Below are 27,303 nucleotides of genomic sequence, written 5' to 3'. Positions count from 1 at the left end.
TTAGCTGGAGAACCGGGTTCTTACAGAACATTTACCTTGACTTTGGCAGAACAATTTCCCTCCATGCTGGTGGTTACTTTCCTGGCTCACAGGAAGCATAGGATATAAGTGTTCCCGCCACATGGAGTCCTCATGGACTGGTAAAGCCCTCAGATGTAAGGGAGGTGGGTGGTAAGGTGTAAGCCGTGCAGCCCAGAGTGGGGGGCGGGACCCTCACACAAGGGTATGCCTCGTTCATTCCTCAGGCTTCTAGCATTTGTGATTTAGCAGAATGGCAACAAAACTTCTGTTTGCTTTGGTGCCTGCCATAGGAAAATCCCGTCCACCGAGGAATTCCCTCTTGGGAAAATGGGTGATGGGCATTGAGGAGGGCACTTGTTGGGATGAGCACTGGGTGTTGTACAGAAGCCAATTTGACAACAAATCATACTCATAAAAAAAATAAATAAAATTAAAATTAAAAAAAAAAAAAGGAATTTCCCCTTGGCTCTGTGTTTCTCCACCATGAAGGAAATCAGGGGAGGGGAGGTCCTAGGAACAGGTGCGAAGACGCTGCAGACCCCTGTCAAACCGCACGCTGCTGCCACACAGCACGGCATTGAGGAGTCCCAGTCTCGCACAGGAAACCTCCAAACATTAAAAAGTTCCCAGGCCACTTGGGTGTGGACACGATACAATGGAGGCAGGAGTGGGGGGCAGGGAGGATATGGGAACCCTCTGTACTTTCTGCTCAGTTGTTCAGTGTTTGAAGTTAAGACTGCTCTAAAAATAAAGTTTATTAATTAATTTAAAAAAGTTATCGGGAAAGAACATCTACAGTAGGTCAGATATGATTAATAACTACTGTCAACGCTGCATCGCTAACAAATGATACAATATTATTATTTATAAGGTACTTATAAGAAAAGACCAATGAATAATATACATCTAATTTTTTAATACGCAATATACAATCAACATGTTCTGATCAACAGTGTAAACCATATAAAAGAGAATCTTGCTTTTCATTTGTACACATGTTGCTTTCATCACAGCAAAATTTTACATTGTTAAGACGTACCATATATAGAAGCTATAAAGCTATTGCTTGCTTGTTTTAGAAATGAAGGTATTGCTGTCTGTTGTTAACTGGACATGGTCACCCTGATTATCAGGCATCAGATCTATAGGATCTCTTCATTTCCAAGAGATGGTGTTACAGTATAAGATTATTTTGTAACCAAATAAGGTCAAAGGGTTTAAAAATAACAATTAAATGCACCTAAGGAAAAAAAAATATGCTTTCCCTTGAAGTTTCGTCTGCTAGGTGATAGGGTGGGGATGCATAGTAAGAACTTTTGTGGGCAATTTAGACAGGACAGACCTGTGACCTCGGAGGGCGTAACGTGGCCGTAAAGTTTTAACCGTGGAAGAGAAAACCCTAATTGCTTTAGGTTTTTTTTTCCCCAGATGCAATTTATGGAAAATATATAAAAGTGTTTCTTAAAGCAAGAATCCTTTTCTTGGACTATTGTTTTTGTAAAAGCCATCCAGCTACTTACACAATCTTCTTAATGTCTCCCCTTTATAATGTAACATATATGTCAATGTTTTATTTTAGCCGGGCAAACAAAAGTTACCTGCTTATGATGGGTGCCATGTTGGTTGGACCAGCAGCGAGAATGCTCTCTACCTTTATTATACCACCAGTCCACCTGTAATAGGGGGAATGGAAAAACCTATCTGTTCCACATTTCCTTCCCTTTTTATCAGCTGGTTAAACCTCTCCCTTCTAGTGCTTGGGCAGCTTGTCACAGAACCTGTCCTCCCCCGCAGCAACTGGCACTGAGGTCCTTGAAGCGTTAAGTTGTCCAGGCACCTAGGTTGGTGGTTCTCAACCTTGGCTGTCCATCAGAATGACCATTAGGAGCTTTCAAAGGCACGGATGCCTGGATTTCACCCATAAAGATTTGTATTGAATTGGTCTGGGGTGCAGCTGGACCTCACTAGTTTCAAAAGCTCCCCAAGGGATTTCACTGTGCAGCCAGGGGCTGAGAACACTTTTTCGGGAATGGGAAGGTGAGGTCATGAGAAGGCTTGGGAAACATGGACTTCATCAGTGTACTGAGTAACCAAAACATGCTGAACATTATTAGGGTTCTGCAGATCTGTTTAGTCTATTGGTAAATGCATCAGCTATAAATATAAAAATAAAAATAATTTGTATCAAAGTCAGATTAGTGTATATAAACCAACAAAGTGCTATATTATTGCTTTTTTTTTTTTTTTTACATCGACAGGATCATGCTGGCAGTTGAGTACAGCATAGCATGCAGTTGGATCCGTGTTAGCAATAACAAAGTCATTCTTTTCCTCTAACATGGAGAGAGCCTGCTTTAGCGGAAGACTAAACCATATGTGCTTTTTACCTTTTCTCATTTTATAAATATAAAAGGCATGATTCCTCTTTATCAGGACAATGACCTAGCTTAGCTCTGCGATGAGGCTGTGCCTTTTTATGAGAAAGAGGAGCGTTCCATTGCTTTAATTAAATCCCTTCAAAGATTTCAGTTTTGACTTTTGATTCTATTTCAGTCTAACTTTTAGTAGAAAAATGAGTTTTTCTAAAAACATACCTTACAAAGTTCAGTGCTACAAGAGAGGCTACTATTCCTCAAAAAAAAGTTACAAAAATAGATTAACATTTACAAACCCTATGTGAGTGTGTCTTTCATAGTACAAAAATGTATGCCCCTGATACGGCAGGTGTGGCTGGTAATAGAGGCAGGGATTTCTTTTCAGTAAGGTTTTACAGCCCGTGGGCAAGGAAATATAAACAGATTGTTACGTTGTAATAAAAACGTTCACTTATCAAAAGAGAGAAATGCAAAGTAGACGTTGAGGGCAATTCCACCAGCTGTCACTTGCGGCGAGCGCCTCACTGTGAGAGAGACCGATTTTTCTAACTTCTTAGAAAACGCAAACTGTTCCGGGGCTTTTTGGAGGCTCAGGTTTGGGTATTTGCCACTTTCAGGGTAAGCTGCCAGTGACGAAGAATTAGAGGCTCTGGAAGAGTCACGAGTGGGCAAGTCTCAGGAATCTTAAGGACTCCACCACCTTCCTTTACCTGACTCAGGCTTTTCTATTCGGCCCTGACTTGGGGGCATGGTATAGACGACCTTACAGGTCACCTTAGAGGTGAGGGTTTAACTCTGCTTGCCCATTAGGATCACGTGGGGAGCCCTGAGAGTCCCCTTCATTGGTCTGCAGGGACCCTGCCCTGCTTTTTAAGCTCACCAGGTGATTCTGTTTGGCAGCAAGGGTGAGATCTGTGGGTCACCATAACTCAGCAACTTGACCCCTGCTTGTGTAACCTGAGGCCTGGAGAGTGTGCAACAGGCCAGCGGGATGCCTCCAGCTGAGGGACGGGCCTCCCCATAGGCCTTTCCTTTATACCAGTGATTCCCCCAAACTTTGGTGCTCATCAGAATAAGCTGGGGAAGCTCTGAAAAGCCCATGGGCCCAGGCTGCACCTGAGCCAAACTAAGAATCCTTCAGATTAAGCACTTTCAACAAATACCTAAGCCTTGTTATCAATTGGAATGCAATATGGTGCCTCCACAATGCTCCTGGTTATAAAACCAGTGACAACTGGCACTCAGCAAATCTAGAATTTGGAAGATTCATCTTTTTTACTTTGTGAGGTGACAAAAGTGTGTTTCATAGAATATGACGGCAGGGACTCCTTAAAGTTTATACGAGACGTGTGAGGACGCTGGCCCATTGTAAGCGTTCGCTTCCAACTACTTTTCCCTGAACTGTTTCCAAAGACCAAATCTAAGGTGGGGTCAAGGGGAACGTTTCCAGGAACTGATTGAGGAAGGAACAGGCTCTCTCCAGGGTCTTTGAACCCAGTGTCAACAAGGAGGAACTGAAGAGACAGAGTAGAAGCTTTGAACCCTGGCCAATCAGGGCCATGAAACGGAAATACTGGTGCTGCGGGGAGCCCTCTCCTCATCTGCCCACAGTGACGGCTGGGGCTCTTGACTCGGGCTCTGCATTCTCAGGTTCTGAAGCATCTACAAGCCCCCTCTGCGCCTCCCTGGATAGCCATTGTGAGGACATTTTGGGAAACACAGTCCTACAATTAAGAGAATTTAGCAACCAGATTTTATGCAGGAAAGCTGAAATACAAAAAAGAAAAAGCTTGAATAGTTTTCGCCGTTTTATTATGTTATAGTAAAATATTGTAAATTACAAAAATACTAGGATTTAACTGCTACAGTTGAACTCACATTCAGTTGCTCTCCCTCACCAGTCCCTTGCTTCTTGAAGAATAAGTGGTGACAAAAATGTGCATCATTCTGTTTCCTGGGGCTGGAGAAACTTATCAAAATATTTATGTTCTGAGGTGAATAAATAACAGAAGTGCTTTACTGACAATGGCATAACGTGTTAGATTCTTAGAACGATGTTTAATCTTTTTGCTCATCATTTTCAAATCCCCATAAGGACCCACATGTAGGGCACTTGGGAAATGTTACAGGCTAGTTCCCAGGCTTAAAGGGACAGTTTGTAAAGACCACCTAAGGCAGGCTTTTCTCCCACTTTCATTAGTGGTTCCTCTGGCAGATGCTTTTTTGGTCAAGTTTTCCTCTGCTTGGAACACACGTCCCATTTCCCTTGTGGCTAAGACCCTGGTCCTGTTTTGACCCAACTCCACCACTCCCTCCCCGAGGAGCCTTCCAGGTCCCCCCAGGCAGGGCCCATCCACTATTCCCTGTTCTGTGCTGTCCGTGCTCGGCAGACCTGTCTTGCCTACCATCCCATCATGTTGCTTTAAGGTTGGCCTTTATGAGTCAATTCCCTTGGCCAAATTGTGAATTTCTGGGAATTGGGATTATGTTTTATTTATTTTTCTATCATTAGTGCTTATGCTGGGCTGGGATAGTTGCTTAAGAGTATTGAATACCATTGGGACAAGATCAATATTTTGGTAACAAAGCTGTGCGGCCCTGACCTGAGAGTCAATAATTTAATAGCAAAAGGACAATTGTGTGTGTGTGTGTGTGTCTGTGTGTGTGTGTGTGTGTGTGTGTGGCTGAACACATCTGTAGGCCGGAAATATTGTCTGCAACATTCTTCCCTTGATAAGCTGGATGTTGACTAAGGGTGTTTAAAACACTGTATACAAAGCACTGCCGTGAACAGATCGGGTTACAGGGACACACAGGTTGGAAAAACACTTAACGTCCTAAATTATCTGGATCTTCCAATAACTGGGAAATTGTTTTAAGAGGGATTTTTTTTTCTAAAATACCCGTAGATGTCGTTAAGGCATTGTCATCAATTTCAAACTCTGATTTCATATTTACCACTTTCTTCCCCTATATATAATGTTGTCTTTATTTCCACCTGTAAAATGCGCCCCCCAGCGGCGAGGGCTGTGCGTTCCCGCACAGGGGCCTCAGAGCCTGGATCCCTTCATTCCCGAAGAGCGAGGCGGGAGCTTTGGGGCAGCTCATCAGAAAGGAAAAAAGTACCCTTTGAGTAAAAATCTTCTAAAGTGACATAAAAAGAAAATTATCTCCCATAAGTAGCCTAATTTGGTGGTGGGAGGCTGAAAGTGTTTTAGGAGCGGCTGTACCTCAGCAGTGTCCCGATATATGGCCACTCCTTGACCCCTAAGGGACTTGATGTATTTCCTTCGAGACTCAAATTTGAGAGCCATGTTCTTGTGTGAACTTTTGCATTATTGTTCCATCTTGATTAAAGGCTATTGGTCTAAATACGAGCCGATGCTGGTTATGGTTTGATGTACCGTCTCCTCCTACTGACAGGGAAAGCATACTGAGTTTCAATGGAATGGAAAATAAACAAGTAAGTCTAATACTTAATACTAGAAAACGCTGGACAACCAATGGAGAGTAAGTACCATGAGGAAACCTGTATAAAAAGAAGTCTGAAGAAGAGTTCTCCCCTGCTCCGTTTCTTTTTCAGTCAGGAAGGGTTCAAAGTGGCTTTATCCTCTCGTACCTGGTATGATTTGATACAGTACCAATAAGTCCCGCTCAGGACATAGAGCACTTCTAGTTTTGTCTTGCAATGGAAGAATCATGAAGCAGAGTCAGTGGAATCAAATGTTAGCTGGAAGACGCTGACCCTTGCTTCTTGGTCACAGTTGGGCCTGGATCAACTCAGTGCAGCAAGTGCTACAAGCAAGCTTCTTCCTCATTGGAAAAGCCCATTATAAACAAAATCAACAAGGACAATTAAAAACCCCAAGGGCCCCCAAGCAATTAAACTCCTAACACAGTTTGTTTCATCAGATATACCTCATGGCAAGGTGAACTTCTGCCCAAACAGACAATATTCTTGCTGGATGCCTTTTTTGTGGAGGCCTCACAGTTCGAAGACAAAGGAATGTCCCAGAAACTTCCCCAAAGTGCATCCAAGTAGGGGGAACTTCCTGCATGAAAGATGGGTCCCATCGGAGCAAATATGGCTGAACCAGTCCACGGGTCCAAGAGTTAACGTGGGCATGACTATCAGCACTGAGTAGCTGCCATGGCTTGACCCAGGGACTGAAACATTGGAGATTGTGACGGCCAACACTATCCTCCGTGGTCATGCTCCAATAAATTCACTGCTGGGCGGTGCAACCCTTAGGTAGTCTGCATTTTCAGCTGCAGGACCCTTAAAGATGCCATTTGACTTGGCTTCCTTGGGAAAGAAGTCCTGCTGGTAGTCAGGGTTGTCCAGGCTAATCTGGTGGTTGCCTTTCTGGGCCCAGAGGGTGGGGCTGTCGAGCACACTGTTGACGCAAGTGGGGTGGGTGTTGAGATACTCAGGGTTGTCCACTGCATTGCTGTGGGGATTTTGGTAGTGAGGGTCTCTGCCAGGAGCTGGATTTAGAGGCTGATTGTGATAGACGGGGTTCTGGACGGAACCCGCAGGCCTTTTGGGAACAGCCTGGTTTATGTATTCTGAAATGGAAAAGAAATCGCAGGTGAAGTACTCAGCAAAGCATCGTCCCAAGCAGGATTCCTGTGTACCATCTGAACCCTATCAATATTCTTCCCTGAGGCAACCAAGCGTAGGGACAGCTGGGAGGATGATTCTCTGGCTGTTGCTGCAAAGTAAATTACGTTCCTTTCTGTATTTCTCAAAGCAATTGGCACATCTGTCTCTTACCAATTTAAAGTTTGGAAAAAGATGGCCCGCCTTGAGGCGTATGTGTGCACACAGGTATGGTACGTCTGGGGATAAAGCTCGGATTAGGAAAATACATGTTTCATGGGCCAAGAATGGAGCCAGGATCGAATCTGTCACACGTGTTCACACACTCACTGGCACACACACAATCATACACACGCACACACACGCCTTTAATGCCTGCTTCAAATTCTAGAACGTCTTCTGATTGATTCTAAAAGCACACCTCCAACCTGGACGTGACTTGAGCTCAATACAAAGACCCTCACATGTGCTCGGTCGGTTTGTATTTCTCTGCCTCTCACTGTCTACATTGTGTCTGTGAATTTGCCAGAGTCCCCACCTCCGGATTAGCCTGAAGGAAGCATGTCCTCTGGGCACCAGGGGACGGAGGCTGGCCCTGCTGCCTGGGGAAGCCGATGACCGTGTTCAGCGTTAGCCACTCACCAGGTGCCGGGAGGAAAGTGTCATCCATGTTGTCCTCAGTCAAGGTGCCAGTGGGGTCTGAGCTGTACCGCTGCAAGAAGCTGTCTTCCTTGAGGGGGCAGCTCTGAGGGGAGGGAAGAAGGCAAGGCTATTAGTCGGTGCTGCTCAGACTTCGATGTGTATAAAAAATTTTGTAAAATGCAGATTCTGATTCAGCAGGCCCTAGAGAGGGCCTGAGATTCTGCATTTCCAGCAAGCCTCCCCCCACCCCCCGGATGATGCCAGTGCTGCTGAGCACCCCTTGGAAGGCCGGCTCAAACACAGATGGCTCGGCTCTGCCTCCAGCATTCCTACGTAAGTAGGTCTGGGCCGGTGGCTCCACAGTTTTCATTTCTCACAAACTGCCAGGTAATGCTGCTACCCCAAGCCCACCAACCACATACTGAACAGCACTGTGATAAGTGATAGCTATTACTGGCCTCAGAGTAGGGGTCAGGGAAACCAACCAGGGAAGAAAGGAAGGAGATACAGGAAGGAAAATCAAGATTAGTTGGGTTAAGACAGGCATTTTCTATGTCCAAGACAGCCCTGATCCAGAGCTGTTGTTTAATCCTGGTTTATTAGTTGTTCACACATACCCCATTTCTATCGATGCAAGTCACAGTGGAATTGTTGCTGGTGGCACTCTGAAAGAGTTAAACAAACAAACAAACAAACAAAAGATAAACAAAAAATTGCTGATCGTACACTTGCATCTTCTCTCCCATTTCCACTGACTGGTGGGTCTCATGGAGGAGATATAACAAAGGTGCTTAATTTCGTCTTGACCCATTAGCTTTAGAAAACTAGGCTTCATTCTGATTTAATTCTAATCCTTAGTAGACCTAAAAAGGTTATGATCCAGTAGAGGCAATGCAATAAGAGAATTCATACACTTAACTGGTTCATTCTGACATTGGCTTGACCATTGGGTTGAAATTTACTTCTTTGACTCTATGTACATTCCACTAGATGGGTCTCATTTTCTCTCACTTTCTCTCAACATGTCATTCAAACCAGTGGATACAGCTTGAGAGTGAATGACGTTTCCTACCAGAGAACTCAGGAGGGGGGTCCGGGATGTGGAGGGGCTGTGGAAGAAGCCTTGCTGGGGGATGAGGTACTCATCGGCATCTACGACGTCTTCCATGTCTTCTTCGTCCATCAGGGCGCGGTAAAAATTGGAGTCTGTAGGGCTTGGCAGATGCATTCTCTCATCTCCCTGGTGCAGAGATTGTGAGACAGTTAGTGAGGCCCAGAGAGATGCTAGTCCGCTTCCTGCCTAGAGGAGGGATCTGTGGTCACAAACAGGGAGGCCTATTTGTTCGCCAATTTAGTTATAACAAAATCACCCTGGTTCTCTGAAGTCTAGCCACTTCCTTCCCTCCCCTATTGACATTAAGACACTAAAAGTTCTTTGATGTTTTAAAGGCCCTGGACAAGGGGCGCCTGGGTGGGTGTCTCAGTTGGTGAAGCGTCTGACTCTTGATTTTGGCTCAGGTCATGATCTCACGGTTCATGAGATCGAGCCTTGCATTGGCTCTGCTCTGTCGACACAGAGCCAGCTTGAGATTCTCTCTCTCTCCCTCTCTCTGCCCCTCCCCTGCTTAAGCATGCTCACGCTCTGTCTCTCTCTCAAAAATAAATAAATAAACATAAAATAAAATAAAAGACCCTGAATAAAATAGAAACAGCATAAGAGGAAGAAGACAGGGGCGAAGCAGCAGCATTTATTGAGTGTTACTATGCTGTTAGGTGCTGTGGTCATTTGTAATAAGAAATTTATCCCTACTCAGGACACAGAACTCTTAGACCCCAGGAATTTCCGAAGTGATGAGAGCTGCAAAGGTGTCTTTTGCTACATTAATGAGTGGCTTTAGGACCACACCCAAGGACTAAAACTATCCGTCTCACCCCTGATGTCTTGGAATGGGGGAGGGGCTGGAGGTTGCATCAGTCCCCATGGTCAGTAATTTAATCAATAATGCCTATTTAATGAAGACTCCATATAAACCCACAGGGACCAGGGTCAGAGAGCTTCGAGGCCGGTGCACACATGGAGATTTGGGGAGAGACACCCAGCTGGTGTCAGAGAACTGCTTGCTTGGAGGTGTGTGGAGACCCCCTCTCCCCCACCCCCCAACACACACTGGAATGCTAAGCAGCACCTTTGGGTGCATGCGATATATTTTGCATTCATTATTTCACTGACTCAATTAAAACAGCCTCGTGAGTTTGGTTTTAACCTAAAGTGGGAAGTGGAGAGCCAGAGATCTGAAGCCAGATTGGTTGACACCAAGCCCCGCTTCTCCATCAGTCCGCGCGAAGGCTCTGGCTAACTGAAATGTAAAGGTGACATACGGAAGGGGGTGTGTCTGGGCACTAGACTTTAGAAGGGAATGGCAAATGAACTTGGAGGCACCACACATGCCCTCCTCTTAGTTCAAGGCTTGCTGCAAATGCATTGAGGATTTAAGGACGGGACCTGGGAGACAGGGAGGCCGAGCTGGCCCACGATGCAACACAGTGACATTTGACGCCCATCAGAGGGACCTCTCCCAGTGGAAGTTCAGACTGTGATCCGGTACCTGGATGACAAGGTAGCGCTGGGGGTCTCGGGCCATTTTGGAGAATTCAATGATCAACTCACGGAATTTCGGGCGACTGTCTGCATCTATCATCCAGCCTAGGGAAGGAATGAGGAAAACAGTACAGTCAGGCCCTGAAAGAAATGATAGAAATGGCACTGCTTCACGAGGGCATTTATGGTGACCTCTTTGTAGGCAAATAAGTGATGCAGAAACCTAATCTCTGTGATAGACGTTTCTGTCTTGGCAGACGAGCGTTGGTCACAGTTTACAGACCGTGATGACACAGTACACTTGAATCAGAATGACAGGAGCATCCTCTAATTTTCTATGCCTACTCTTCCTAGAGCCGGAGTGCCGGCATTTTCACCGCAAGTGACCCAGCATCGAGGGCCGCACTATCTGTGAACTGCTCTGACTGTAGGCAGCCCCCGGCGTGCAGGCTCTCCGGCAAAGTCCTCCCTGGACGTCCACGCTCATCTATATTCACTTGGCAGTCTTGCAAGCTGGACACTAGATTCAATTTAGAGAAAGTTAGGGACTTTCTTTAACAGCCTCAGGGTTTGGGAACTTCCCATCCTGGTGCTTTCATTGTCTTACATATTCAGTAACCAAGCACGCAAGCGAGGGGGGTGTTCCCGAGTCTTCCTTAAGACACATGTTAACCTCCCTGGCACATTTGATTACACAACGATCTAAGTCTGGATCAAACAAGCTGGAGGAACGGTTCTCAGCTGGAAATCCTCACGTCTCTTGAGGGTTCACATTTACTTTCTATCAGCAGGATGTCAAGCTATTTTTGGACAGACTGCTATGTGACCTTAGAGGAATCATGTAACCTCTCTGGGCCCCAGCTTCCCCGGCCCAAAGCGAGGAAGTGAGAGTAGCTTACCTCTGTGGTCTGAAGTTCAGAAAGGCAGTAATATTTACATCAACTTGGCCCTATCATACCCCCTGTGCTCCCTTCTTTCATCAGTATAACATTACCTTCAGAGCCTACTGAACACGTGGAATAACAGCATCAATCAAGTTACACACTCTTATTTAGATTAAAATGTGTACTTGCTACACTGCACAAGACCTCACGTTGATCTATTATTTGAAAGGCTGAAGTCAAGACACAAATGTTGATTCTGTTAGCCTCATGTGCTTACTCATTGTCAGGCATTTAAAAACATTCTGTCTCTCTGGTAACGGGCCTCAAAATGCGGAGTGCCTTTTTCATTGAGCAACTCAGAGACTAGAATATTTTGGTGTAATGGCTTCTGGAGGAATTTGATTTTATTTATTTGCTTCCAAACATGGGCACATGCCAGGTCACAGTGCTCAAAGGGTCAAGCAAGTGCTTCCTGAAGAATGTTGGGAGAGGGTGTTTACAGATGTTCCTGGACTTGAGTGCCTGCTGTAAAGATGTGACAATATTTCCTCAGGGAATCAGAGGCCTCAATTTTTTTGGCTAAGGGCAGTGATGCCTTTCCAGGCACAACAAGGGGCTGTGAGTGCCAAGGTCCAGCTAGGCAAGAGTGGATGGCCACAGCAGTCACTCACACTTGACCATGATCATGTAGACATCGATGGTGCATATGGGTGGCTGCGGGAGGCGCTCTCCTTTCTCCAGGATGGTCGAGATCTCACTTGCGGGGATTCCGTCGTAAGGTTTAGACCCAAAGGTCATCAACTCCCAAACGGTGACTCCTGAGAGGATGAAGAGTTGCTTTACGAGTCGATAATAATCACACGGCCTTGTCTTTAGTCATCATTTACATGTTTCTAACATTTAAAAACCCATGTTCCTGTGGCTTTGGGCCATTTGCTTGAGTGCTGGAAGACTCATTTTACCTTTGGGTAAAGTGGGATAATAACAGCATCTGTCTTAGAAGACAGTTGTGCAGATCAAATGAGATAACACAACGGAAATGTTCAGACAAGGCCAGGCGAATAGTAAGTGGCCAATAAATGGTAAACTTCAGTAACAGCAACAATGACAACACAAGCACCGTAATGACATACATGTTATTATGCAAGGAAGCAGGAGTCACACACTCAGACATCTCCCCTAAACGACTTGGATCTACGGAAGATGGAGACCTACAGACAGGGTTATATACACTGCACGTTTTAAAATGATAATAAACACTGGAAACCAGAGAACCCCATAATCTTTTTAACAAACCTAAAAACACCATACCGTTTATTTCAAAAAGCCATCAAGCATCATGAGTAAAAAAAAAAAAAAAAAAAAAGCAAAGCAGTTTTAGAATTGGTGTTTTTCCAGGCCCTCCCTGAGTTCTGACGATCCTTCCATCTCTGTGCCTCCTCCCTTGACGGAATTCTCTGCTCTAGAAACCTGGACAGCGAAGGAGCACTGGGGAGACTAAGAGAGGAGGCCGGTGGGACTGAGCCCAGGTCCTCGACTGCATGGAGAGGGACAGACACAGGATCCTGGCAGTTTCCTGATAATCCAATTGGTCTGATGACAGACTTTCTTTAGAGCTGGCCTCTAGATACCTATTACCACAGGTCTGCTTGGATCATCCAGAGGCCATCACCAAACTGAATGACCTGAATATGCAACATGCAGGAGTGAAAAATGGAGTAAAGTAATGGTTCAGGGGTAAGAAAGTAGATTCTCCTGTCCTTCCTCACCAGTGTCAATATGGACTGGATGAAAAAATATCTCATCTCCAGATCCATGAAGTCAATGAATTTTCCTATAACTAGGTTTAGACATTGTGTTTAAATATGCACATCGAGGGGTGCCTGGGTGGCTCAGTCGGCCAAGTGTCCAACTTCGGCTCAGGTCATGATCTCACGGTTTGTGAGTTCGAGCCCCACATCGGGCTCTGTGCTGACAGCTCAGAGCCTGGAGCCTACTTCGGATTCTGTGTCTCCCTCTCTCTCTGCTCCTCCCCCACTCATGCTCTGTCCCTCTGCCTTACTCTCTCTCTCAAAAATAAAGAAACATTAAAATTTAAATGTGCACAATTCCTCTGGGAAGTCAAGGTTTGAGTGGGCCTGAAACATGGCACAAATTCTCTTTTCAACTCCTAAGCATAACACATACATTCCAAATTTATTAAAATATTTTGTCTTGAGTGGGGACTAGAGAGTGGGGTAACAGGATATGTTTTCTAAACTAAAACTTCAGGCTTACAGTTTAACAATTCCAGCGTACTGCCAGGGACAGCAGATCGATCCTAATGGCTGACAGCACATCTTCCGCCGAGATGAAAACCACATGACCGCCATAGTGATGCTGAGTCTCTGATACTGGTTGTAATCATTCAAAGGTATTAAGTCACAGAACTGTAGAGAGTGTTCATCGATTCAACAAATGTGGATCAACTCACGGACTGTGAGTTGGCTCAGCCAGGGGCAAGGACGGAAACGTGGCCACATGATCCTGGACAAGCCAGACCTGTCGTGATTGTGATCTCACCCACCGTGGTTAGGGGCTCAGGTCTTATTTGGAACATACGTGGAAAACCAAAGAAGGATGATACTCAGAGAAGTAAAAGCCTGCTTTAGTTTAAAAATAGTTTTTGCCTGTTGTCTGGAGAATAGATGAATGTGTGTAGAACAGGAAGAGAAAAGACCCATGGCAACTCTTGCTATGGTGTCACTGAGGGAGAGAGGTGACAATGCGGATGCCTCTGGCCGGGATTCAGGATCAGGAAAAGAAGCATTTCCTCCTATCCCTCTTGGGGAGTAGACATATCTTGGAAATGACTGAACTAACAAGGCATCAGAAGAGATTTATTTCCTCATCTGTTTCATTCATGGCAGGCAGCCCCGTTCACAGGCACGTGTAAAAATTCACTTGTTCACCCACAAAGACCTCTGTCTTTGTAAAGCTTGCATTCTCAGCAGAAGACAAAAATCCATGAAATTAAAGCACATTTAGAATATTAGGAAGTCAATAGTACTATGAAAAAAAAAACACTAAACAGATGATATCCTGAATGATTTGGTTTTGTGATAATAACTAAATTACTCTTGGAAATTTGTTTCAATATTTCTCTCCCCAAGTACCCATTTCTACGGAGGGGGGTGGCCCCACCCCTTCACCCCCATTGCTTTAATAGGGGAAATAGACGGATAATTCATGGATAAATATGTTAGATGAGCTGTTTGGCAGCCTTCCAGCAAATTGCTGGACTTGTGAGGGCTGACTGTGAACAGGTGTGGGTGCCTAGCACAGCAGTCAGTGAAAATGTGCTAGTGACACTTTCTTAAATGGTGAGGCCCTTGTAGGCTCAGGACGTCCTTTGTACAAAGGCAATGAGGCAAGAATGGGAAAGGAGTGTTTGAGAGGAGAGGCACAGGCCTGTGCAGGGCCATGGGGAGATTTGGAGGGGGAAACAGAGAGTCAGTCCCGATGAGATGTCCTCACTAGAGCCACAAGCAGTAACTATTTCCCTTGCCTACAATTATTATTTTTTTCCCCACAGACACATCCTCACAGTGCACTCTTGTCAAGTCATTCTCTCTGATACACACAGACCACCATTCACTGCAGGAAACAACAGCCACTGAGTTAGTCCGTCACAAAACCTCATTTCTCTACCCGGAAACGCTTCCCCATGAAACCTCATTTGTCATCTGCCTTTGGTTCACTTCAAATCCATGGCAAGAGGTCACGTTTGGTTTGATGTCGCAGGTACAGGCATTTCCTAAGTCCAAGCTCTCTCTCCCTCCCTTTCCCCCCTCTTGACTAGTTCACTGATATCTCCAGTGACAGGCAGTGTGGTAGTTAGACTCAATTTCCTTTGTCATGTCCTTAGTATAACAGACAGCAACGAGGACACTATTATCAGCCATTGTCTCAAAAGACAGTATTTGGATGACAGAGCATATAATGTAAATCAACAAACAATACAAGCCGGCTTAGTCTCAGTACGCATTCATTAGCATCAAGATTTTGACTCACCATAGCTCCAGACGTCACTTTGGTGGGTGTAAATTCGGTGTAAAATTGATTCCAAAGCCATCCACTTGATAGGCACCTTGGAAGGATGAGAGAAAAAGTAATAAGGTAAACTGTTAGCTTCCCTCTGTTGAAAAAAAACTAGATCACATTGGAACAAATTACAAGTGACAAATGTGGGAGAGCCAGGCCACTGTACCCCAGTACCCCAGGAGCAGTGCTCCCCCCGCCAGCGGGAGGAGCAAGTTTAACACCTGGTAGAAAACGGGGCTATTCTGTTGGTCCCCACATGCAGTTTCATAAATGCCTCAGCTGAGGACCTTTGGTCTGTGGGCTCTTCTGGTGAACTGGGTGCACCTGCTGGGGGCTGGGGGCCCTGGTCGTGCACTGTGGTCCTAGCCACCTCACGTTTAGGGGTGTTTGAAGCTGCTTGGAGCCATAGAGGCCAGAATGAAGCTTAAGAGGGGTACAGCCGCTTCAGAAATCCTGGGGGACCTGCACCCCTCAGTGCTGGGAGAGAGCCCCCCGGAGGACCCTCAAGCCTGTCTGGGAGGAGGGAGCCAACTCTACAAGAGTCACGGAGACCCTCAGGAGCTCTAGAACAGCATGGGGAATTTTCCATATTTCTAAGATGTCCTCAAGAGCTGTGTGCCACCAAATTAGCTGTAACACTTCCCAGATGCTCCTCTGAAGGGTGCTATATCCTGGAGGAGGAGGCTGAAACCTAACCTTGGCCAACGGTCACCTGAAGACAGAGCTGGCTCTCGGTCGTGGCTTTGGCCTCTGGACGTGATAGAACCATCTATACCCACTCTGCCAGCAAATCCTGCTCTCAAAGCAGCGCCTCCAGCCTGCGCGGCCAGAAGACGACCCTGGCTCGACCCAGGTGTCAGGGCAGCTGCTGTGACCTCACCCAGAACTTCTGAGAAGGTCCCCTACATGGGTCAGTTTGCTGGCAAGAAAATGCTTGCTGGTCTACCAGCCAGCTTCTTACTTTGCCTCCTTCCGCGTGGTATTCTTTCTCCTCGGCGCCAAGCAGTTTGGCCAGCCCAAAATCTGTGATCTTGACATGCTGTGGCGTCTTCACCAGGACATTCCTGGCTGCCAGGTCACGGTGCACCAAGCGCCGGTCTTCCAGGTAGTTCATGCCCTGAAACATGGGGCCGTGCGGTGAGGGAACGCACTGGTTAGCCGACTCCCCTGGAGAGCGCGGACCCGGGTTCATACAAAGATGGCAAGGCGCTCCCCTGGGGAGAGCTGGTGCCTGCACACAGGGATTTGAGGCCATCTTCACACAGGCTCTGAGCTTTCTGCGTCAGGGACTTGTGTTTGCACCCATCTGTGTGCTTCCCCTGCAGGACACAGTTACTTGCACCCTCAACACTAGTAACCACCTTCTAAATTTTTTTTTTTTAATGGTAATTCATTTTTAGAGAGAGAGAGAGAGAGACAGAGTGCAAGCAGGGGAGGGGCAGCGAGTGAGGGAGACACAGAATCCGAAGCAGGCTCCCGGCTCTGAGCTGTCAGCACGGAGCCCGGCATGGAGCTCGAACCCACAAACTGAGCCGAAGTTGGACGCCCAACCAACTGAGCCACCCATGTGCCCCAGTAACTACCTACTAAATAGTGACAGAGCCAGAAGTCTGCTGTAGGGCTGAGACTTGGCTGGACGACTGTCTGGACTCAGGCAACTGCGCCCCCTGCCTGGTGTCCCCTTCCCTGTGCTTAGCTGATCTATGAAGCAGGGAAGGTAAGGGTGCTCACCAGGCTGGGGCAGAGCCCTGCTTCTGGGTGATGTGAAGCCACACTCCCCTCCTGCTTCCCTGGACGACCTGACGGGATTCGCTACCAATGGAGAAGATTGTTTCTTTTTCCAGTTTGATTTTTTTTTCATTGCAATCACGTGGATACTGCATCTGCTTTTACAAGGTGGCCCTTCCCACCCCCTCTTTGGGTTGCCGCCCTAATTCTGTTGTAACCAGAGTCACTGCTAAAGCAAAAGAAAGAAAGAATACTTGAGAAGCACCCACCACATTGCCTGACACCTGAATTCCCAGAAGTGTTACCCCTCAACTCCTGTCCTTGCCCACAGCTTTCTTGGGGTCTGTCGCACGCACTTCCTGCTGGCAGGTGAGGTCACTTCCGGCCGCTACTCCTCCTTGCTCCATGCCTGCCTGGCTCAGCCAAGCTCCCTGGGACCCTCCCAAGCTCCAACCTGTTGACATGAGCGTGGCAGCTCTCACCTCTGTGCAGGGCCAGTCTGGCAGGTGGGAGAAGCCATTAAGTCCTGCAGACATCTTATGTTGTTTGTCCCACATTCTCTCCCACTTAACTCACAAATGTGCCTCTCTCTCACCAGCCGGGAGAATGGGCCAGGTTTCCAACCTCCTTTACAGCCGACACTCATGAGGTCCCCAGTAAAGACAGGCACAGAAATGCTTATTGAAATGCATGAAATGGAACCAAATGGGCTTCACTGACCCTGTGTTACTCTCTAGCTTTTTCGTAGCTATGGCGGGACTTCCATGTTGGGGCAATGGCAGGGAGTACCTGTAGGTAGGAATGGATTCCCAGATTTTCTGGCAAATTCTTTGCTTCCTTTTGCATGGATGTTATTAGTGAAGTGACATTAAAATTTTTTTCTTATTATTTTTTTTAATGTTTATTTATTTTTGAGAGAGAGACAGAGTGTAAGCAGAGGAGGGACAGAGAGAGAGGGAGACACAGAATCCGAAGCAGGTTCCAGGCTCTGAGCTGTCAGCACAGAGCCCGACGCGGGGCTTGAACCCATGAACTGTGAGATCATGACCTGAGCTGAAGTTGGACGCTTAACCGACTGAGCCACCCAGGCGCCCCCAATTTTTTCTTTCTAGAGCAAAACTAACCCTCATAGGAAAGTAGGATCTTAGGAAGATGCTACCAGTAATTAGTCTTTGCAGGCTATTTTTGAGGGCTTCAATGTTTTTCTTTCCTTGGGAAAAAATGATTAATTCCCATGTCTCTCTTCTCTGTGGTACTATCTAGAAAGTTCCTGAATGTTTAAGATACTGTTTGACTTAAGTGCCCCCGTTCTAAGATTTCTCAGGTGCTGCATAATAAGGTTAATAGGGCTCACGTCTACTCAAGAGGAAACCAGCAGGCTCTCCCTGGGACAGCGTTTCCAAATTAGGGATTATTATTTAGGAATGGCATGTGGAGAGTGAGAGGGAAGGAACAGAAGCTGGGAAAACACTTCCAAACAGAAGGCTGACTTACTACGCCCTGTAACCTCTCCCCACGACCCCTTCACAGGGGGCTCCATTCATCAGCTTCCTTTTCTCCTTTGGTTCCTGCTTGGTCCTCCTGTCTCTTATACAAGAGTAAGTCCTCTATTAAACATGGTGTACTCTTACCCATTCCAAAAGGGTTAATTGAGCTTGGCCTCTCGCCTGGTTAGCGCAACATGTGCATTCCAAGCTGTATTAGCTCACTTGTTCTCCCTCCTTTCTTCTCTCTCTTGCCCTTGTTTTCTCTTTTTCCTTCCACCCTGCATGGCTTGCGTGCTCATCAGACCTTTCCCGAAGATTTCCTCAGTGGTAGGGATCACGTAGCTATTGCACATTCATATAGTAATGATCACACATTAAGTCCTGACACATGGGAGCCCGTCAACCTTGCCCTATCCCTCTCGCTTTATTTCAAATTTGTGCTCTGAGTTCACAAGACCCCCAAGGGGGGACGTTAGAGGGAATTTCCAGCTTCGTCTAACTACCATCTCAAACCTTTCATTCTGCCTATTGGAATGCCTAACAATCTGTGCACTGGACACATTTGCACAAAAGTCGTTGGAAAATGAATGAATGAATGAATGATCAGAGCAGTGGACAGTTGTGAGCACTGATGATGTGCCAGGCATTTCAAATACACCTCCAAAGAAAGCCACTCTGGCGCTGGGGTCCTGGCACCCACATGACCACCTTGAGAGCCGCCCCAGAGGGTCTAGAGGCTGGTCAGACCAAGTGCTCTGGGTCCTTAAGACCACCATTGGGACCCAGACCTAATTTCCTACTGATACTCGCATGCTGGCCCAAAGGCTGCCTCAGATGTCGAAGAAACTCCAAATAAACAAACAAAAAGACCCTCCGGTCTTTAAAGGACCAGAACCACTTTAATAAATTGTGACGTCTTCTCAGAACATCAGTCTTTAGAGAAGCCTTGGGAATGGGGAGGAAAGAGCCGTTTACATCCTCTGGAGCACCAGCTAATCAGCCAGAGGGGTTTAAATCAGAGATGATTTGGGGGCGGCAAGATTAGGCTCATTTGAACTTAGATAAAACTCTGTTCATCAAGTCTCTGTCCCACACTATAGAGGCAGTTTCAAAGACCATCTCAGTGCCCAGCAAAGTTATATTTTAACCAGTCAGCAAAGATAAGAGACGTGATAAGAGCCCATCTACACAGAGAACCACAGGAAGCTGTATCAGCACGGGCTCAGTAGGGCCTCTTTGGGGAGCTCATTTCCTGAAGAGATCCTCTCTTTAATTTAAATCAACATATTTATTTTTGTTAATTACTACAGGACAGCTAGGATGAATTTTGAAATACGAAGGTTATACGGGAATTTGAAGAGCCAGCTTGGAACCTGTATGCACACAAGAGAAGCCCAGGGATATGCTTCACACGGATATTAAGGATTTTTCTGGCATACCACCTACGGAAGAAGAAAGGACTGGGGGTGGTTGGGTTTGACATTTACAGACTCTTTTCCCCGAGGGCTGCAGCATCCTACAACTCTTGGGAGGAGTCCAGAGTGAGAGGCTGGGATCCATTTCTGTTCTATTTCATAAACAGCCATGGGGAGTCCATTGACCCCTGACTTCGTGAGTACGGAAATGGCACAAAGTAGGAAGTAGAGAGGTTGGCAGATGGTTTTGGCAGAGTAAACTCAATAGTATGTTTCACCTACCACTGAGCCCCTACCCAGAAGAGGTAGAAAGTGTCAGAATTTCCAATCCCAGACAGGGCTCGTTTGGCACCAACATCCTACTGTGAGGGGACAGGAGACCAGCCAGGCTCACTGGTCTGTGGGTTCTGCCCTGAGCCATGACAGCAAGTGCAAGAGTACGGAAAATGAAAACCACGATGAGATATCACCTCACACCTGTCAAAATGGCTAAAATTAACAACTCAGGCAACCACAGATGTCGGCGAGGATGCAGAGAAAGAAGAACCCCTTTGCACTGTTGGTGGGAATGCAAACTGGTGCAATCACTGTGGAAAAAAGAACAGAAATTCCTCAAAAAATTAAAAATAGAACTAGTCTACAACCCAGCAGTTGCACTACTAGGTATTTATCCAAAGGCTACAAAAATGCTGATTTGAAGGAGCACACGCACCCCGATGTTTATAGCAGCACTATCAACAACAGCCAAAGTATGGAAAGAGCCCAAACATCCAACAGCTGATGAATGGATAAAGAAGATGTGGTTTATATATACAATGGAGTTTTACTCGGACATCAAAAGGAGTGAAATCTTGCCATTTGCAACAACGTGGATGGAACTAGAGTGTATTATGCTAAGCGAAATAAGTCAGACAAATATCATATGATTTCACTCATATGTGAAATTTAAGAAACAAAACAGATGAACATAGAGGAAGGGAAGGAAAAATAAAAACAGAGAGGGAGGCAGACCATAAAAGACTCTTAACTATAGAGAACAAACTGAGGGTTGCTGGAAGGGAGGTCCGTGGGGGATGGGCTAAATGGATGATGGGCATTAAGGAGGGCACCTGTTAAGGATGAGTACTGGGTGTTATATGTAAGTGATGAATCACTGAAACTTTATGTTAACTAACTTGACTTTAAATAAATATATTTTAAAAAAAAAAAAAAAAGAGAAGAATACAAAACAGTATGGACTTGGGAGACTGGCTGCCTGGGGCCCAATCCTGATTTTGCTACTTAACTAGCTCAAGACCTCGGCAAGTGACTTACACATGCCTGTGCCTCAGTTTCCCCATATGTAAATTGGGCTCCTCAGATGGTTAAATAAGTTAATCCATGTAGAACACTCAGGATGGTGCCCAGTGAAAGCCCTTCATCATCTCCCCCAAACTGCCAAATCCACCCACACTTCTCCCTCCCTTTTGCCGTGAGCTTGAATTAGGCTGCGACTCCTCCACTTTCCCAAAAAGTCTGATCGTGAACAAATTCCCGAGAGGCGCCCTTTGCTTTCTTCATCCGAAGCTGTCTTCTTGTTGGGGCTTACGGGGCCCTGCCGGGGCCTCCCCTCCTCCTCTCTAGCTCCACACCCTGCCCTTCCCTTCCCGCAGCAGCCCAGCTCTCAGCCCCTGAGCTGCTCTGCATTCCTGACACTGTGGGATGGCCACCTCTCACTGTGTGCTCACTGCCAACAGGCGGGTCAGGCCTCTCACTCACGTCTCCAGCACAGAACTCTCGAGGCTAAGCCACAGGCTGGTGTGCCCATCCCCTGCCCATCCCTCCTGTCCCCTCCCCACTGTCCTCACAGCACCTGGTGCCTGGCTGACAGACTGAGCCCACCTTGCCGGACCCCGTGTGTTCTTCATAGCAGCCTGCGGGAGTCTGTCCTCCCTGCACCCAGCTCTCCTGCTCTGACCATTCACTCCCTGCAACACTGCTAGCTGTGTGGCTCCGGTTCCCTCACTGGCTTATAAACTGGGGAGATAAGAAATTTCATCTTATTTATACATCTATTTCACACGATTCCTAATACTGGCACATACACGCCCAAGAAATGACGAAGTGAAATATCTAAACGTTGGTATTTTGATGCTTTGATATTTTAATAGCACAGTAACTTTTGGCTTTTTAATGACTTCCTGCAAAGCGATCATTTAGGTTGATTAAATGCAACCGTAACCTTTTGTGGAACATTCGAGAATAAGTAAAAAATAATCCAAATAACTGAAATTTCTGGTAACTGGATCTACTGTTTGGCTCTGTTGCTGATCTGTCTTGTTGCCTAGGTGTTTACGGAGGAGGGTGCTTTGCAGGGGAATCAGCTCCTGGAAGTCGTCCTTTCTGAGGACAGAGCAGAGGTCAGTGGTGAATCAGCACCCTTGGGCTGCACCTTGAACCTCACCTTGATGAATCCTGACCTGGGGTGTAGAGGGAGCTGACCTGAGTGGGAAGGCCAGAGCCCAGGTGGGACCAGGAGTCTGTGCATCTGAAGTTCCAGAGAATGGAGTGTCTGTTTGCCACGACACCCTGGTTAGACTAACAGACTGTAGCTCTTTTCCTAGTTCTTCAGCCAGCGTGATTTTCATTCTCTCACACCCCTGCTCATCTATTATGACCACAGTAGAGTTTGTCAACATGGATTTCATGACGGGGCACCCAGAACCGAACATACGTGGCCTGGAATGTTCTGGCTACATCAGGGTAGAACGAGCACTTCTTTCTCCTCACCTGGACCTGATAACCTGCGAATGGCTCTGCCCATCTTGTCTCCTCCCCCTTTTAGCGGCTCCCAGGCAGTGACGGTTCTGACAAATGTGTAGCCCATGAAAACACCTGGGGCTTCTTCAAATAAACTTACACCACACCAAGTAATCCCGTGTACTTCTAAAATGAAAGCTTTGAACTAACTTTTTAAGTTTATCCTTATTAAACTGTATCTCACAGCCTGACCTAAGCATGGTTTGGTGCCCATCGAGCTGTGGTCAGAGAATGGCCCTGCAGCCCGTGTCTTCCCGAGAGCCTCTGCTGCCTCCTGCCTTCTGTCTTCAAACCCCACTGGGGCCTGATCCCGAGGATCCGCGATGTATGCCAATTCCCTGAAAACTCAACTCCGTGAGATCTTAATCAGGGTTAGGTGATGAGAAAGTTCTTTTGTCCCAAAGGTTTGGGAAAATGACGGATTAAGCACAGTCCGGAGAGCTTGCTTTCCTGCAGGACTTTGCAATAATGTGCGGGACAACGGATACTCGGAGGGGTATTTTCCAAGAGATGGATGATAGGATGATAGGATCTTTCAGATTAGAACATACTATAACATTATTGTGCCATCTGATATATTTTCGGACTTACTAGCTGCCTTATGTAGCCAGAAAGAGTGGATACACTTTCTGAAGCAGCTAAGTCCCAGCAAGTGGGAGCTACCCGGCCTCATGAGCCAGGAGCTTAGGAAAGAAAGATCTTTCTGATGGGGGACAGGTGGCGGTCCTGAGACCGGAGAATAGAATCCATTTTCACCGTGTACGGTGAGGGGCTGTGGCTCTCTTCTGCTCTCCCAGTCCCATCCTGACCGAGTCCCTTCCTTCTTCTCTTTTCTTTTCCTTTTGCCCAGGTGATATAATTTGTCCTCTCAGCAGTTCAGCCAGGAAAATAAACTTGCCTAACAGTGGCCAGCTCTCCATCAATATTGAAAAAACTTCCCAAGAGAGTCCATGCCTTTGTAAATCAATGCAGGACGTTTATAAGTCAATGCATCCCACTTTAAAAATGCCACGAGTTTAGTTTCTGGTCAGCCACTAAGTGTTTCTGGGTGGTTTCAAAAACAGCATTTCATACTTAGATAAAAAGTCACTAACCCAAGAGCAAATTTCTCTCTTCACAACTGAGGAAACCATTGTTTTCCTTTCCCTCCGGGACAGGCACTCCATCACTACAGCTATTCAAATAGAGTGGGAAAAGATTTCTCTTCTGAATTAGAGAGCAAATCTACCCCAGACCGCTAACAGCCACCACCTGGAAGAACATCAATGTGAAGTAGAGCTAAACAAAGTACAATAGACAGAATAGTGGATTTCAATTAACGGGCTGAAATTGTGAGCAACGTTATACAGAGAACGATCTTGCAAAACTCTCAGGCCCTGGAAACTCAACTCGGGGACTCTGGTAACTCCTATGACAGGGCCCAGGCAAAGCTGAATTCCTCCTTGCTGTGGCTACCAGCATATTTATGTTTGTGTGTTTTTTTTTCCATTTTGGTCGGAGAAGCTGGTGTTTAGGGTAAAATACACTTCCAACTTTGTAGACACCAGGGGTCAGGCAGACTGAAACGTAAGGTTGCAAAGGAGAGAGAGGAAAAAAAAAAAAAAACAAAAAAACTCACGACTGCAAGAAGATCCGGAAACAGGAGATGTTCTACTAAATGAAAGCGGATGTACAACTCGAGGAAGACAGCATTTCAGCTTAGATATCAGTTGTTGATGCAACAAAACTTAGCCAAAATACGGGGCAAGAAACTGAGAGAGGGAGCATTCAGTGAGCACCACATGCATGCGGGAACCATGATAGATGCGTCACAGAGGCTAAATGGGGTTGTCCTCGCCACCCGGGAGGACCAATGGCAGAATCTCGTTTACAGCCAAAGAGACTAGGCACAAAAAGACAAGCAACTTGCCGGAGGTCACATGGCTAATAAATGCCACCACTGAGATTTGGATCTACAGTCCGCTGACTTGTAAACACAGTTCTGTATTGGACAAAACTTGCTGAGGCTATGTGCCCCATCACAAGAAATGTCACTTTCGTGGAGCTGGTGGTTGCCATGAGATAATTAGAGAAGAAATGCTCAGTCTTTTGGCACCCTCTGGTGAAGTGGGCCTCATGAATCTGGGAGGAGAAGCTGGCCGCAGGTATACAGAGATCTGGACACTCTGCCCCGGGTGGCGATGCGGCCAGGACACCCACTCTTCCAGGGCTCACCTTCCAGATGGGGCAGGTGGGCACATGCTCGAGTGAACAAGTACATAAGCCACATCTTCCCAGGTAGCAAGATGTGCTTAAAAGAAAATAAAGCAAATAAAGCAAGGTACGGAGGGCCATACTCCCAGTTTGTTGCCTTAGATAATCGAGGAAGAAAGCTAAGTGAGAATTTCTGGGTTCAGGAGTCAGTGTATGAGCAGACCTCTAGGAATAATTCTATATTCAGTAAAACCTACTTGGGGCTAACCACCTCCTCCCCCAGATCAGCCACTGTTCCGGACTGAATAGGGTCCCTGAGTTTCATGCTGACCAGGAGCCTCAGAAAGTGACCTGGTTTGTTTGGACACAGGGTGTTGGAGATGTAACCAGGTAAAGGTCTCGGATGAAATCACCCTGGATTTAGGGGTGACAGGTGTCTTTTAAGAGAATGGAAAAGGCAATTTTGACTGAGACACAGAGAAGGAGGCTATGTGAAGACTCAGGCAGAGGTTGGAGGGACACAGCCAGGAGCCTGGGGATGTCTAGAGCTACCAAAAAAGGAAAGGCAAGGACAGATTCTTCCCTAGAGCCTTCGGACAGGGCATGGCCCAGCTGGCACCTTGATTTTGGACTGCTGAGCTGCAGAGTTGTGACAGGGTGAGTTACCGTTGTGGTAAGCCACCAGTCTGTGACAATTTGTGGCAGCCTCAGGAAACTAAACCAGTCACAGAAATAATGAGCATTTTCATGAAACCACAGCATCTGAGGCATGGCTCCCCACTTCCAGGGCTGTTCTCTAATAACACGAATAACCCCTCTGCTCTGTGGCCAGGGTACGGCTGGGAGAATGACAGGAACACCAGGAGACTAGAGACGGTGAGAAGAGGAGAGCCCCCCCACTTCCCAGGGTGCTGGGAGCCTCCAGCAGCTGTAGATGGCACCGGAATAAACAGCAACGTGCTGCACTCTGGTCATCCTGGGAGGTGGTCTCCCACTTGGCCAACATGGCCCAGAACCCTGGATTCAGGAAAGGAGCCTGCCTTCCCTTGGTGCCAGTGCTCTCAGCAAGAGTCTGTCCTGTGGTATTATGGGCATCCACTGGCTGGCCAGTGCCCCAGACATGTTTTATTTGTCCTATCAGTCACCTCACACACCTGCTAGGAATTAAGATCAGAACAACTGCCAGAGTAATTCCACGGGACTGACTACCACCACGACACAGGGTGATGTGAGCAGGCAGGAACCAAACAACACCCGGTGGAAGACAGGCTTTCTGACTCTGTGGCCCCAGCACACCCCTCCACACCCTGCCGCACTGGGGAGACAGACAATGTCAATGACATGCACGCTCAGAAAGGGGCCTGCCCACAAACTCCCCAAATTCAACCCAGTAAAACATTGCCAGGAAAAAACAGAATTTGGCCAGTTGGGTTGCAAATAACTGATGCAGTGCTGGGATCAAGAGAGAGAGGTCTGAGGGGAGCCTGGGCCACTCCATCGGTTCAGTAACTGACTTCGGCTCGGGTCATGATCTCGCCGTTTGTGAGTCCGAGCCCCGCTACGAGCTCGCTGCTGTCGGCCTGTCAGCACAGAGCGCGCTTCAGATCCTCTGTCCCCTTCTCTCTGCCCCTCCCCACCTCGCACTCTCTCAAAAATAAATAAACATTAAAAAAAAAGGGGGGGAATTTTGAGATTAAAGTACAAGTCCTTTGGAGGCCAGATGGGTACTTAAATACCCAGCACATGGCTCTGCTTCTGTCCTCAGCACACAGGTAGGGCCACCTGGCCAAGCATTATCCGCCCTCCCTCACTCTGGATCAGGCCTGTTAACAGAGGAGGGGTGGGCACATGAGGAGTCCCAGTGAAGCAGCAGAAGCACCTGTTCACCTGCCGGGTCTCACACCCAGCACCTGCCCTTGTCGTCACAGCCACACTGCCATCTGAGTCCCAGCCTCGGCCTCAGCCTCCCTGCTTGCCTTGTTATCAAGTCCCGACTGGGCAGAAGCCACATCTTGACCGTAATAGTCAACACAAAGAACGCCAGAGAAATGAGAGCATTGGCCATCAAATCATACTAACCACCTAATAAAGAGAAAATTGTTTAAATGTAGTCATATCATTAGATTTTCAACGTGCAGTGGGACAGGCACTGATTTGATGCCAAAAGCAATCAATTCAACTGAAACCAAAATAATGGAGAGCGTATGTTGTGTGTCTGGGTACACACGCACACTCACGCATGTACCCTTGCGGCAAACTTAGTTGTCCCAGGATGGAGAACCCAATTGTCGATTTTCCAGCTGTCTTTATTTTTTTCCCCTTGTTGTTTTTCTTCGGGGCTCCCACGAATGACCGCATCCTCCCAGGCCATGAGGGATAGGCACCGCGAGCTAAGGCAGCCGCACCTCCTGTTTAGTGGGCATCTCTACCCTACTTTCGGAGCTGGGCCCTGCTCTGTGCACAACCCATCTGGG

General features: G+C 46.9%; 1 protein-coding gene across 3 annotated transcripts in view; it reads right to left on the bottom strand.

Moving 5' to 3' along the window:
• Positions 1-917: 917 nt before the first annotated feature.
• Positions 918-27,303, bottom strand: part of EGFR (epidermal growth factor receptor) — a 210,112-nt gene continuing 183,726 nt past the window's right edge. For all 3 annotated transcript variants that reach the window (XM_078442597.2, XM_060632158.3, XM_081795013.1), the window contains exons 21-28: positions 16,169-16,324; positions 15,178-15,253; positions 11,796-11,942; positions 10,248-10,345; positions 8,714-8,881; positions 8,259-8,306; positions 7,642-7,744; positions 918-6,965 (exon numbers count right to left, since the gene is read on the bottom strand). In XM_078442597.2, coding sequence (XP_078298723.1) covers positions 6,607-6,965; positions 7,642-7,744; positions 8,259-8,306; positions 8,714-8,881; positions 10,248-10,345; positions 11,796-11,942; positions 15,178-15,253; positions 16,169-16,324 — 1,155 coding nt within the window. In that variant the 3' untranslated portion in view covers positions 918-6,606. The remainder of the gene's footprint in view (positions 6,966-7,641; positions 7,745-8,258; positions 8,307-8,713; positions 8,882-10,247; positions 10,346-11,795; positions 11,943-15,177; positions 15,254-16,168; positions 16,325-27,303) is intronic.

This window comes from Panthera onca, chromosome A2 (genome assembly GCF_046562875.1).
Source record: "Panthera onca isolate mPanOnc1 chromosome A2, mPanOnc1 haplotype 2, whole genome shotgun sequence".
NCBI classification, from domain to species: Eukaryota; Metazoa; Chordata; class Mammalia; order Carnivora; family Felidae; genus Panthera; species Panthera onca.
The sequence above is the reverse complement of the archived record's forward strand: the minus strand, read 5'-3'. Positions and strand labels throughout refer to the sequence as shown.